At 28.1% G+C, this 14,758-nt stretch overlaps 1 protein-coding gene across 2 annotated transcripts; it reads left to right on the top strand.

The window, feature by feature from the left end:
• The first annotated feature begins 621 nt into the window (after positions 1 to 621).
• On the top strand, positions 622 to 5,054 carry LOC114173173 (nucleobase-ascorbate transporter 7-like). Of its 2 annotated transcripts, none has more exons than XM_028057423.1 (15): positions 622 to 869; positions 1,092 to 1,201; positions 1,422 to 1,519; positions 1,618 to 1,794; positions 1,874 to 1,974; positions 2,259 to 2,334; positions 2,441 to 2,500; positions 2,671 to 2,855; positions 3,040 to 3,136; positions 3,605 to 3,691; positions 3,904 to 3,962; positions 4,068 to 4,159; positions 4,239 to 4,316; positions 4,468 to 4,628; positions 4,730 to 5,054. In XM_028057423.1, the coding sequence occupies exons 2-15, from the start codon at positions 1,096 to 1,098 to the stop codon at positions 4,946 to 4,948; spliced, it is 1,596 nt and encodes a 531-aa protein (XP_027913224.1). In that variant the 5' UTR covers positions 622 to 869; positions 1,092 to 1,095; the 3' UTR covers positions 4,949 to 5,054. The 2 variants fall into 2 exon arrangements, with proteins under 2 accessions (XP_027913224.1, XP_027913225.1); XM_028057424.1 differs by having other exon boundaries at positions 665 to 869; positions 1,089 to 1,201.
• The last annotated feature ends 9,704 nt before the right edge of the window (positions 5,055 to 14,758 follow it).

Genomic DNA, 14,758 nt, shown 5'->3' with positions numbered 1-14,758 from the left:
ACCCTTTCTTTATCTACATTTAGAAGTTAAAATTCAGCTTAAATTATTTATATTTTTTCATAAAAATTAAAAATTTTCATGACTCTCTTCAAAAGGGTAGTAGTAACTTTAAGTTTCAAATTCTGGGTCAAGGAAAAAGACAATGCTTTTGATCATTTGCGTCACTAGTCAGAACTATGGTACAATAGGCTGAGAGAAGCAAAAAGTATGGTCAAATGGGAAAATTTCTTATGTAATTTATTTAATGAAAAATACATATTATATATAAAAATTTGTGGTAACAGTCTCAGTACAAAAATATATATATTTTCACCGTGTTTTGTTGAGTTTTTTTTTTTTTTCTTCCTGAACTGGCCCCAGTTCATTGAATGAATGAAATTATAAAAGTTTGCTTTTAATGTTGAAAATTGGTATTAAAAGATTAGACTAGTAACATCTTTAAAAGGTTATATTATATTACTGAAGCGCGTGAGATAGACTGTTTTTAGGAGTTTCTGATTAATTAGTTAAAGCTTTCAAAAAAATATTAACTGCTGTGGTCAAACAATAAATACAAAAATTAAATCAGGGGTTATTAAAGGTTAAGGTGGTGGAAGCTGCTTATGCTTTTTCCAAAACTTCATCACTTGTTAAATGCAAACACTGGCAATAGTAGTAATAATTTTTAAAAAATTGAGATTAGAATATTGGAATATAATTACAAATATAAAGCAATGGTCACTTGGTGAGAGAGCAATTTGGTTTTGGTTGTTGTTGCTTTAGGAGGGGTGAAGGAGGAGTCTGACTCATTTTGCTTTTTTCCACATTCTGCATTTGTTGGGCCAAGAAATCTCCCTGCATTTTCTGCATTGCATAACGTTTCTGACAAGGTGTGTCTGTCACCGCTGAACTTGTTCATTGTCCTTTCCTGCATTTCCCCCACTCCCTAGAGGAAAGTGTTCATCTTGTTTTCCACACCATTAGCATTTATTATCTTGCATATGTGTGTCTGTGGGAGAAAAAAGTTCTGGTTTTCTGCTAACTGGTATAGTTTGTTACTTTGTTAGAGCCTTTTTTTTATTCCTTTTGGTTGTGAATTTTTTTTCCAGCAGTAGCATGGCAGGAGTTGCACCACCACCCAAACCGGAAGAGCTTCAGCCACACCCTGTGAAAGATCAACTTCCAAATGTTTCTTACTGCATCACTAGTCCTCCTCCTTGGCGTGAGTTCACTGTTTCTTTGACCCTTTTTGTTTTTGTTTTGTAAAAACTTGATCTTTTTTTTTTCTTCATTTTTTTATGGGGGGACATTGCTAATGAGGTTGATGGTGGGGCTTTTTATTTTATTATTTTGGAAAAACACTTTTTAAAACCTTTTTGTTTCCTGGGATATGGAGTGTGCCTTCATTGTCATTGAGATGATTAATTTTGATGTTAATGAAGCGGAGGCGATTCTGCTTGGTTTTCAACATTATCTGGTGATGCTTGGCACAACTGTTCTGATACCAAGCTCTCTAGTTACTCAGATGGGAGGAGGAAACGTAAGTCTTGACAAGAAAGAAAGAGTAAAAAGTAAATGGTTTTGAATGATGTTGTGTGGTTGCTGAGTCTAACTAAGTTCTCAATTGTGCTTCAACAGGAAGACAAAGCAAAAATGATCCAGACTCTGTTGTTTGTAGCTGGCGTGAACACATTGTTCCAAACACTGTTTGGGACTCGTCTACCTGTAGTTATTGGAGGATCCTACACCTTTGTGCCTACTACCATTTCAATAATTTTGGCTAATCGCTACAGTGACATTCTGAATCCTCAGGAGGTTGGTTCAGTACACTGTTATGCCCTTTTTGCTGTGTCATCAATCATCCATGTTTATCTGATTAGTGATAAATGTGCAGAGATTTGAGAGGATAATGCGTGGGACGCAGGGTGCGCTTATTGTTGCTTCGACCCTCCAAATTGTTGTTGGATTCAGTGGACTTTGGCGCAATGTAGTGAGGTTGGTTCCTGTCTAGATCCTTGAATTGTTTTTCCCTCCATCTTGTGGTCACATTGAACTTTTTGAGATTATCCATGCAATACTATACTTTCAGATGTTAAAAGATTTTTCCATTTTACTTGTATGGGACCAGGGCTAGCTCTAATTCTTTTAGAAGTGTACTAATCCCTCCTTCATTTGATAACTCCCAGTTAGTGATCATGATTAATTCCAATTACACTGATAGATAGGAATTTTTCCATTCTGCAAATAATTTTGGTGAGCAATTTGCTGTACTTTTGTAGGTTCTTAAGCCCTCTCTCTGCAGTTCCCCTGGTTACTCTGTCAGGCTTTGGACTTTATGAGTTGGGCTTTCCTGTGGTACTGATATTTGCAACAAGAACTATTTCTAATTTCTTTCCTTCATCTATGAATTATATAATTGGTATGATTTACACTTTCTTGGTTATTTCTTCTTGAATTCTAGCTTGCAAAATGTGTGGAGATTGGGCTGCCAGAAATTGTAATCTTATTAGTATTTTCACAGGTGATCTATAATTGTCATGATGTTAAATTAGCTTGCATCATTTGGAACATATTTAAAAAAACCTTGAGTACTTAACACACACCAAAGATGAAATTATGGTATTTCTTGCTTTACTTTGTTTTCTCTAATTTAAGTGTTATATTCTAAAGTGGTGGTGTTCCTTTGTCCAGTACATTCCTCATGTGATGAAAGGACAAAAGCCTATCTGTGATCGATTTGCAGTTATATTCTCAGTAGCAATTGTGTGGATTTATGCTCATCTTCTAACTGTGGGTGGAGCATATAAACATGTACCACAGGCAACTCAGGATACTTGCAGAACTGATCGTGCTGGCATTATAACTGGTGCACCTTGGTAAGGGTGTTGTGATTTTTAACAATATAAACAGTTTCTTCTTCATCTAGCTCTATATTTTGGATCCCCTGATAATGCTTGAGACTTGTTTTAAGGTTTTCTTATTGGGGTAAATATGACGAGGAAAAATGGATTTAATTTGGCTAACTCATAAGTTTTGGTGCTGTTAAAATAAAAAATTCAGGATAAGAATCCCATATCCATTCCAATGGGGAGCTCCTACATTTGATGCTGGGGAAGCTTTTGCTACGATGGCTGCTTCATTTGTTGCACTAGTAGAGGTTCGTTTATTTTTATGCATGTGAACTACATTTGTTGCTGTTGAACAAGTGCAGTGGAAATCTTAAACTTTGACCCTTCTGCAGAAGCCTGTAGTTTAGATTTGATTAGCCTACTTTCCTGCAATTATTTTGCATGCAATCTGTTGCACTTGACTCATTAATCTTATAATATTCATAGCACTTATGTTGAGACAGCAATGCCTTCACATTTTCTCAATAATCTACTTATATTTTTTGTTATTGTAATTAACAATTGAATGACTTCTAGACTATCTGCTATCCTCAGTTTAACATTGTAAAAACATAAGTAGATATTCAAAGATATTAGGAGCTTTACTTCAAGAAATTTGCCATCACTTCATCCAAATTGGCATAAACAAAAAAATAAACTAATGTAATCATGCTATGCAGTATGTTGCGTACTTACATAATGTTTGTTGGTTGCTCATGCATTTCAATTTTCTGCAGTCAACCGGTGCTTTTATTGCTGTTTCAAGGTATGCAAGTGCAACTCCATTGCCACCGTCAGTTCTTAGCCGTGGTGTTGGTTGGCAGGTAAACACGGTTTATGAATTCCAAATTTTCCCCCGGCCTAATTTGTTAGCTTGTCTTTATGTAATACATGAATTATAAAATCATGTTTTAAAATGAATGTTATCATGTATCATGATCATGGCTTGTTGGTTTTCTGTTTGCTCTAGATTTTTCATGTACCTTTTTTCTCATTGTTTGTCCATCATCACTAGTTGCTACTTCTTATGAATTAGGGGGTAGGAATTTTGTTATCTGGCATATTCGGAACAGGGAATGGATCATCAGTTTCTGTGTAAGATTCTTATTCAAACTTACATGTGCTGGAGGTATCATTTTCACTGTAGGAATATATATTATTCCTGAATCCTTATAAGAATTATTCTTGGCTTTTTCCCAGAGAAAATGCTGGACTCTTAGCTTTGACAAGAGTTGGTAGCCGAAGGGTTGTTCAAATATCAGCAGGATTCATGATCTTTTTCTCCATACTTGGTTAGTTAGGCTTGCAATTTTGATGTTCTCTCTCCCTGATAAACCAATGTAAGTACTAAATGTATTTGTGAGTGCACAGGAAAATTTGGAGCTGTGTTTGCTTCAATCCCAGCACCAATAGTTGCAGCTTTATATTGCCTTTTCTTTGCCTATGTGGGTATGTATGATCAACTCAAGAATCTGGTTTTTCTGTCATATTTTCATTAAGTACTTGCTATTATCAGATAAATAACACAGAAAAACCCAACAGAGAATCCAAATTCCTATTATCATCATCATCATCATCAAATATTTTTCCTTCAACACAGGTTCTGCAGGCCTCAGTTTCCTTCAGTTTTGCAATTTAAACAGCTTCAGAACTAAATTCATCTTGGGATTCTCTATTTTCATGGGCCTCTCTATACCACAATACTTCAACGAGTACACAGCATTTAAGAACTATGGTCCAGTGCACACCCATGCCAGATGGGTATTCAGCTTCTCTCATTCTCTCATTTTTCACTGTTGAGTTTGCATTTTTATTCAAACATCATAGTACTTACCAACTTAAAGTCATCTCCTTTTTTGCAGTTCAACGACATGATCAATGTCCCATTTTCATCAAAAGCATTTGTTGCCGGTTCATTGGCACTGTTCTTGGATGCCACATTGCACAACAGAGACAATCAAACTCGTAAAGACAGAGGCATGCATTGGTGGGACAGATTCAGCTCGTTCAAGACTGATACAAGAAGTGAAGAGTTTTACTCACTTCCTTTCAATCTAAACAAGTTCTTCCCCTCTGTGTGATTGGATTGGATCATGCTGCTAGGAAGTAATATGAAGTAAAAAAATTGTGCACCCTTCAATGACTCATTGTAGGTACTGCATGGTAACTAAAACGAATTTAGAAATCTTCAATTTCTTCATTCTTAACTATAAGCAATGTAGCGGCAATAACATCTTTTTAACCCAGGCTTCTTTCTTGCGAAGCTAATAGTTAATTCTATCATGAAACATTAGTGCTTTTTTCTTTCGTTGGGTCATTAGTGGTGTTAAGAAAATTGCGTATTCTTAAAAAGAAAAATAAGAGGAATTATTTTATGAAATAATTTACATAAAAATATAAAATAAGTAATTTTTAACATTTTAGTTCTAAAATAAATGTTCCATCGGTCTAAAAAAACCACTCTTCAAACTTGTTTTTGGTATAAAAAATATTGATAGTTGTGTTGAAAAAGAGTAAGTGGTTGAAAAAACGTATAAGTATTTAAAAAGGTGTGAGTATTTAAAAATAAAATTACGTTGTTACGTTTGGAAGACGGTTTTTCAGAGAGTACTTCATTTTTATAGAAAAAAATAAAATGTTTTATAGTTAAATATATTATTTGGATATGTAACTTTAAAATATATTGTTTTAAATTGTAGAATTTAAATATTTTTTTTTCCCAAGTATAAGAGTTTGAAATCATCGACGCTTTTAAACATTAAAATTGCTAATTTTCAATCTTATAAAATGAGTAAATTGTAATTTTCATAACTATAAATGTTTGAGTTTTAATCTTTCTTAAAATTTATGTATACTCTTTCTAAAATTTTGAATTATTATTTTTCTTTAAAATTCATGTTAAGTAAATGATAATATTTAATCTTTAAGGATCTAGAATTTATCTTTCAAAGTATTAGATACTGGTAATATACCACATACATTTAAATGTTAGTCGAGATTATTATTTTATTTTTCACTAAATATATAAGTTGCTAAATATTATCATATAAGAGTAGAGACGACAAATAAACCTGTCCCGTGCGAATTGCCCGAATTCGTCCCTGTTTTGACCGAAAAATCCCTGCATTGACTGGGTATGGATATGGGTATGGGAAATCCCCGACTTTTTCAATTGGATATGGGGATGGTTATGGGGATGTACATATCTCCGCCATAATATCCGTCTCCGCCATATTTCTGTCATCATTTAAATTATTAAAATATTCACAATTAATTAAGTAATCATATATATATATATATATATATATATATAATTCTTTTTTTCAATTTTTTATTTCTTCTAATTAATTGGTTTGTCATGAAACTTATTTGCATCTCCAATATATTTTTCATCTTATCATAACATTTATGTAATTATGTTAAAATGATGTATGTCAATTAAAAAAATTTATATCTCATATTTGAATATTTCTATTATTTTTTAATATTTTTATTTATTGTATATTTTTCTTTCACATGAGTATGTTTAATACTCTCAATTTAAGTGTTTAATAGCATAAACATTTCATTTACTAGGTAATATAAAAAAAATTATTTACTTATTTTTATTAATTTTTGTTTCATTTGAAGAACTCATTTGTTTCGCTAAAACAATTATTTCTCAACCATTGAGTATATATGTTGATATTTGAAAAGTGTTCTTAGATGTCTAAGGTATTTTTCATCTTATTATATCCTTAAATACACATTCGTTTTACTTTGTGCGATTTCTTTTAATAGTTTCTCGAATTGTTTATAAGACATACATGTGTTAATTTTTTAATATTTTTATTCGTTATTTATTTTCATCTCTTTTTTTTTGGCATTTTTATAATTTATTTGAAACTACCTAATTCAGAATAAATAAAATAAAAAATATACATATGTTTTCAATGAACTGTTTCGAAATTTAAAAAAATAATGTGAGAAAGTAGGAATGACAAATAAACTCGTCTTCATAGGTATTGATTAAATCGATCTTCGTTTCGACAGAAAATCGCCGTATTTATTGAGTATGTAACATCCAAAGATAAAGTAACATTATATATATATATATATATATATATATATATATATATATATATATATATATATATATATATATACACTACACATTTAATAATAGGCACCAATTATTTTAATTATAAAAATAATTTTCAAAGTTTCCACTGTTATAAAGAATTAACATTGTATATGTATATATGTTAAATTTTAGCATAATTATTAGTTTGTACCGTTATTAAAAAAAATATGAGTGATAAGGTTGTACATAATAAGTGCAACCCTTATTTGTAACTATATCATAGATGGTTGCTCCCAACATATCGTCCTTTCTTTGCCGACATTGTGGCTGTTTTTTCGGGAAATGCATGGCAAACCAATGCATTGAATCATTCTGTAACATTTCAGGAAATGGGAAACTCTACCATTACTTTTCTCTCTGCTCCGAATGCGCCCATTGTCATCGAATGACAAATCGGAGTTACCTTTAATTTACCTCCAACAGTCCAAGTGAACCATATCCATAACATTTTCCCTCCACCTGTTTGAAAGTCAGCATATGAGGGAAAAAACTGTAAATAAATAATATTTTTTCCCCTTCTAGTATAGGAAATATAAGATGTACTAAGCAGTGTAGATATAAGATGCATAAATATTGTAAATATATATATATATATATATATATATATATATATATATATATATATATATATATATATATATATATATATATATATAAATGTGAATATTTTATGTATAATTATGTATCAATGTATAATTTTACCTCTAAATGTTTATAAGTATATTGTAGAAATAATAATAATTAAATAAATAAATATAAAAAAAATTGTCATCACAGATATAGGTATGGGAAATCTCCGACTTTTTCAATCGAGTATGGGGATATACATATTCGTTGTCCTCGTCCCTGTCATAATATTTGTCCTCGTTTAAATTATTAAAATATTCATACTTAATTAAGTAATATTATATATATATATATATATATATATATATATATATATATATATATATATTACTACTAGGGTTGATGATGCGGGTTGGTCCTATCCGTTTAGGCTTGGCTCGCACTTGGCCCGTAAAATGCGAGTCGGATTAGCTCGTCCTGCATAAGTGCGGGTCTGCGAAGCGACTCATCTTTTGTTTTTTTAATATTCATATTCGTACTTTGACATATACGATTTATTCTTCAAATTCTAGTACATTCAAAAATACATAATACTTTTTTTTCTAGTCATACAAGAATTTGGAACGTTCATGAATTTTTTTTAATTTTATGTGGGTTGGCCTGCGTGGGTTGCGGGCTTCTGTGGGCCAACGGGTTGAATATCCTAGTCCGTCCCGTGTTTTTTTTTGCAGAACTATGGGTTGACCCGCTAGGCCAAACCTACATTGTCACCCTCAATTACTACACGGTTTTTATTTTTTATTTCTTCTAATTGTTTGGCACAAATATAGAGATAGGTACGTGGCGAATATTTATTCTTCAAGTAGGATAGGGGGTACTACCCGTACTATCCTTATATATGATAATATGATAGTGAATGATAGTCATATCTTTTTGGATTCTGCTATCATATGTGTATATTTTGAGTAGACGAAATGAAGATTTTTTTAATTAAAAAAACTAATTTAAGTAAAAAAGTCTAATTCAATACCTCTCAATTTTTTGTCCAAGTTCCATCACTAAATGTATCCAACTCCACTCGACCTTTTGTGGACCTGACTCAATTCAACTTAACATGGTATGATGTCTATCAACCATGGTTTGACTTGGACAAAATTTGAGCCAAACTCAACCCGAGTGACCCACTTAAGTTGGGCTTGATCAAATGCTATCTATCTTAACTTCTCACCAGACTTTTGTTGCTATTTTAGTCTTTTTGTTAAAATATCTTTTTAGTCCCAATTTTTGTTAATTTTTGTCAAATAAGTTCTAATTTTGGTTGTGTGTTCAAATAGGTCCTAATTTTTGTCAATTTTGTTCAATTGGGTCAATTTTTGCTAACACTATTTAAATCATTAACGACCATAAACAGTGACTGCCATGTGTCACTTCGTGATTTTTTTGAATTTTTTTTTATTCTTTGAATTTTTTTAAATTTTTTTAAATTTTTTAAATGTCCACATGTCAACCCAACAACGTGCCACGTGTCAAAGTCAATGTTCTATATTCAATTTGGTCCCTATATTTGTTATTTTTGTTAAATTTAGTTCTAATATTTGTTAACATGAACCAATTTGGTCCCTCTCCAAATCGAAACCAAATTTAATTTTTATATTAAAATTCACATTTTTTATTAAATATTTTTATATAATATATTAAAATTCACATCATTGTAACTTTGATATAAAAATTAAATTTGGTCACATCTTCAATAGGGACAAAATTGGTCAATTTCAAACAAAATTGGGACTAAATTGAACCAAAATAACAAATATAGGGACCAAATTGGATATAGAACATTGACTTTGACACATGACACGCTACTGAGTTGACGCGTGAAAATTCAAAAAGAAATTCAAAAAAAAATTCAAAAGAAAAATTCAAAAAAATTACGAAGTGACACGTGACAGTCACTATTTATGACATATAATATTTAAACGGTGTTAACAAAAAAGAACCCAATTGAATAACATCGACGAAAATTATAACCTATTTGAACACAAAATCAAAATTAATATTATTTAATAAAACTTAACAAAAAGTAGAACAAAAGATATTTTAACCTAATCTTTTCCGTATATAAATTCTTTTTGTCCGTATGAGGTTAAAATGCAAAGACGGATTTTCTCTACATAACAGAGGGGTGATGGCCCCCCACTTTTTTTAATACTTATACAAATTAATATATAATTAATATATTTTGTTATTATATATTTTTACTTTCATCCATTTGGCATCAATTTGACAAATGCAAAATTTTCTTTTATCACGAGCTTTTCAATGTGATAAACTTAGATTAGAAATAAAGTAAATTAATTCTAACTTTATTATTTTTTTTAAATAGCTTAACTTCTTTATGGGAATGATTCTAACATTAATTTCACAATACACAAATAAAATAACTCTTAAATAAAAGTTATAAAAAACATACTGAAAATTACAAAAAGATTATAAATGTCTTATTGATATTTTTATATTTATATATTATTAAATAAGATCTCAATTTTTATATTTATATAAACTAATATATAATTTAAACTATTACTTTTAAATACGTTATCAAAAAAAATGTATACATCTAAATAAAATTCTTATCCCCTGAAATAATTATAAAAGATCCGTGACTCTTAGAACGAAAAGAATGTCTAAAACTAAAGTCACACCCGGTCAAGACCACAACGTATGCTAATTCAACCTGATGTATTGTAACTTATATATCCTAATTAATTAATTATTGAAAGAACATTAAATTACTGAATTGGCTTAGTTAATGTTCAAGAACACATGACCAAACCAGCAGATGAGAATATATTAGGTTGGTGAAAGAGGATGAAATCGCCTCCTGTTTTAGCATTTGTAAATGAAAAAGGTTTTATTTCATTAACTTTATAAAAAGATTCCTCATTCAGACTATTAAGATTTTTTCTGTACATCCGTGACTGTCACACTGCATGCTCTGTCATTCTGAGCTTATGTGTCACAAAATTTCAAATCATTGTGTTGTCGATACAAACTAGAGAATATTTATTGGTGGCAAAAGGACACACATATATTATTCAATTAAAAATATTAAATATATTTTTTACTTTGTAAATTATTATAAAAAATTGTGTTTTATTTTTAATAAAAACCATTTAAAACATTACTCCAACAAATGAAATGTAGAGTATTTTTGTAGGCAATAAAAGAAATTTATAATGTCTTTAACATAATAAATAAACTTCGATAGTAAATTATATAATATAACTTCTAAATGTTTTTGTTGAGATAATATTTTACAATTTTTTCATGAAATATAAAGAACAAACATTTTATAATTTAATTTAAAGACAAAAACATATTTAATAAAAAACTAATTTTTAAATTGGTTAAGATAATAGATTATTTTAATATTTATTTATTTAATCTAAAATAATTTATTTTAATTAAAATCAATATAAAGCTACCTTAAGACAAGGTTCATAACGACAATTACCTTATACCAAAATTCTCGCTCTTAAAAAGAAAAAAATTGAATAATTGACTAACTTTTTCAGAATTAATTAAATTTTAAGAATTTTTAATGTGTGTATCTTTAATTAAAATTTTATTAAAAAATTTCGTTCTGTATTAAATATTTAAAACATGATTTACTTTTATTTAAGTATTTTTCATAATTATTATTTTTTATCGTTATCTCTAATTGAATAAAATTAAGAAAATATTTATATATTTTTTTTAATAAAATAATAATATTGATCAATAATAGTTATCACTCTGTCACTGTCAAGCTGAAGGACACAAAATCTAATGTTGATTTAATAACCCTAAATGAATTGATAATTTAATGAAAGAAGAATAAATTCACTAGGTGTTATCATCTAATAGATGGATACGATGGAGTGATAGAGTGAGAGAATTAATTCGTTTAGTAATTATTTTTTAAGGGATTTAGATGTAATAATTAATAGATAGGAATGAAAAATGTAAAAATTTATAAATAATTAATATAATAATGAAAAAAAGTTTTAATAAATTAAAATGTAAATTACTATTTTAATTTTATAGTAAAAATTAGTACACTATTATTTTTATTAATATTATATTTAATATATATATATATATATATATATATCATGAACAGTAATATAAAATACATATTAAATATTTATCAATCTTTTCAATTTTTGTGAGATGAGATTTTAAAGATATCCTGCAAATTTGTTCCTTTGTTCTCTCATAAATAAATGCATAAGAACATCATCTGCACCCATAAATTCATCCCATCAAATTTATACATAAAATAAATTCACTCAACAAATATAGTCTTGAGGAAAAAAGTTAAGCAATATGAGGTTTAATAATTGTTAAAACATTATTTAGAATTCTTTAAAGCGTCCAATATAACCACACTAAACCCTTTATTTTACTTTTGTTCAAATACTCAAGCATGCAGTAGAGTCATGTTTATGTCTCTTTTGACTAATAGAAAAATTTATTTTATAATAACAAAAGTAACAACAAAATGATTATACTTTTCTCTTGAAAAAAAACACTCCTTATTCCTCTTTGCCCAAATGAAGCCATGTTATGCAAGATGCTATGGGCTAACGGGTTTATTTAAGACAAGAAAAATAATAATAAAATGTAACATTAAAAAAAGAATTGAACAATAAGAATTCACTACTTGGAAAGATTATTACATTATATTCTTAAGATATCAAAACTCTATTTTTTTTTATTCAACTTTAAGCATGAAAATATGGAAAGGGAAGAGAGTTCAAGTCATTAAAAATTAGAACAAATCAATGGAATGTGGTTGAATTTATATATAATTGATTATGAATAAAATTGTAATCAATTTATATGTTAACATTTTATTAATAATTATAATTAAATATTTAATTAAAATAATAATAAAAATTTAATTTAAATTTTAATAAGTTGTAAAATTATTTTATTTTAAATTATTATTTTTTATTTACCAAATTTAATAATAATTTCTATTTTAACTTATAATTTATTATATCTCTAATTTATATTTGAAAATTACTTTTATATCATATTATTTTTATAAACTTATTTTAAAAATTATTGTTTATACATATACTAAAAATTTATTTTATTACATCTATTACAAATTTTCTACTCATTTTTGCTCTTAATCCAAGCAACTCTGTATTCCATTCCACTTCCTTTCTTTCATTTATTTTTTCTCCTTCTCTCCTTCATCCAAACATTTTGGCCTTACTGTTTATAATGAAATCATATTTTTCATTATAAATTTTTTTCTCAATGACAGATATATTGTGAATAATTTTGGAGTGTTTTATGATAAATTTATGTCATTACAAAATATTAATTTTTAATAAAATTAAAAACTTTATCAGGTGAATTAATTGTGAGATAAGATAACAATATATTTATAATTTGTTTTAATAATTGAATTATAATAAATAAAAAATTTATTCTCTTAATTACTAATTATTCAAAAAATTAAATTCTCATAGAATTTTTATTATAAGAGTTTTAAATAATTTTATTGTTACTATTTTTAATATTTATTAGAATTTGACTTTAGTACTTAACGTAACTCAATAAAATTGTCTTATAATTTTTTTTATTATAAATATAAATATGTATTTGGCACATCAACCCGAATATAAAAAAATTAGTACAATAATGTACTTTAAAAAACTCCACACATAAAAAATAAAGATGATATTTGATCCAAAAAAATCTTACATTTGTCTATCCAAATAACTCTATTAAAAAAGCTTAAAAATTGAGTATATACAAAAATTGAATTAGAAAATTGAACATTCTCTTTGTCTCTATTGATATTTTAAATCTTTCTGCTTTCTTGTATTTTATGTGTTGAGTGTGACCACAACCTTTTATACTGCACATCAAAAATAAAAGACCAGCAACAACCAATACTCTTTCACCATAAATTCTGTATATTAGAATCAAATCAAATCAATGCAACACATCAATCCAACCCTTCACTTTTGTATGTTTATAATACATGTCATTGGATAAATACACCAGTCAGAAAGCATTTTTATATTTGTTTCTGATCAATGTTCAGGCATTCAATTGAGCAATTTTGAATATTTTCTCCCACCAATTATGGCATTCCCAAATAACACATTATTTCTATGGTCCTATATGTATCTCTTTATTATTATCCACATGGTTTTCCAAAGAATGTTTCCATTATTATTATTCCAGGCATGTAGAATAGATGAAATTTTGTGTGATATAATTATGTTCAACTGTCTTGAGACTTGTCCATTTATTAGATTAGTACTATAATTATCAAATGAAGTGTTTTACATTAGGTGTTGAAATTTATTCTCCATAGTAACTAAAAAATTTGTGTCTTCTCCTTTTTATATCCAATAGTCTTGGTATTGTATTTTTGGTAAATACCTTATTAATTTATTCCTAAATAATTCAACTTGAAGCAATTCTCACTCAAGTCATTCCCTCCTCCACTATTATTCCAAATTCCAGTATTTGACATTGTTGTTATATTAAGATTTGAAGTATTCTATAGCCTACTTTTAAGCAAAGGATAATTTTGTATTTGTATTCCATCTATATGCCAGAATTTAGTTAATGTTTTCGTTCCTATGTACTGCATGTGATATTGTTGTCAAACTATGTTCGAACCCGCAACCCTAATGTTTTTTTCAAATCCTTCCACATTAATATTTGGGTTGATTTAATTCTCTCCGATCTCCATATTTAAATTCTATTATACTCTTTCACACCACAAACTTTCGTTTTTTATTGCATATCTCTATTCCCACTTTACAAGTAATATCTCCTTAAAACTTTGCAAATCTTTTATCCATAATCCTCCTAATTCTACGGTCTATAAATTGTTGACCATTTCATTCATGCTATTTTCTTTTCTTGTGTCCTCCACTCCTATAGAAATTGTCTTTGACTTTTTCTAATTTTTTTTTCTCAGTGTTCTTGAGACTTTGAAGAAAGATAAAAATAATAAAATTAGAGAAATAATAACTAATTTAATCAAGCCTGTCTAAAAATGTTAACTTTATTACCCTTCTATTTCCTTTTTATAAATTTTTAAGGTTACTTATATAATTATTTTTTATATTAATGATATTAATGAATCTTTTTTCATTTTAGCCTTAAACCGATCAATCAC

Source organism: Vigna unguiculata, chromosome 2, assembly GCF_004118075.2.
Source record: "Vigna unguiculata cultivar IT97K-499-35 chromosome 2, ASM411807v1, whole genome shotgun sequence".
NCBI lineage: Eukaryota > Viridiplantae > Streptophyta > Magnoliopsida > Fabales > Fabaceae > Vigna > Vigna unguiculata.
The sequence above is the reverse complement of the archived record's forward strand: the minus strand, read 5'-3'. Positions and strand labels throughout refer to the sequence as shown.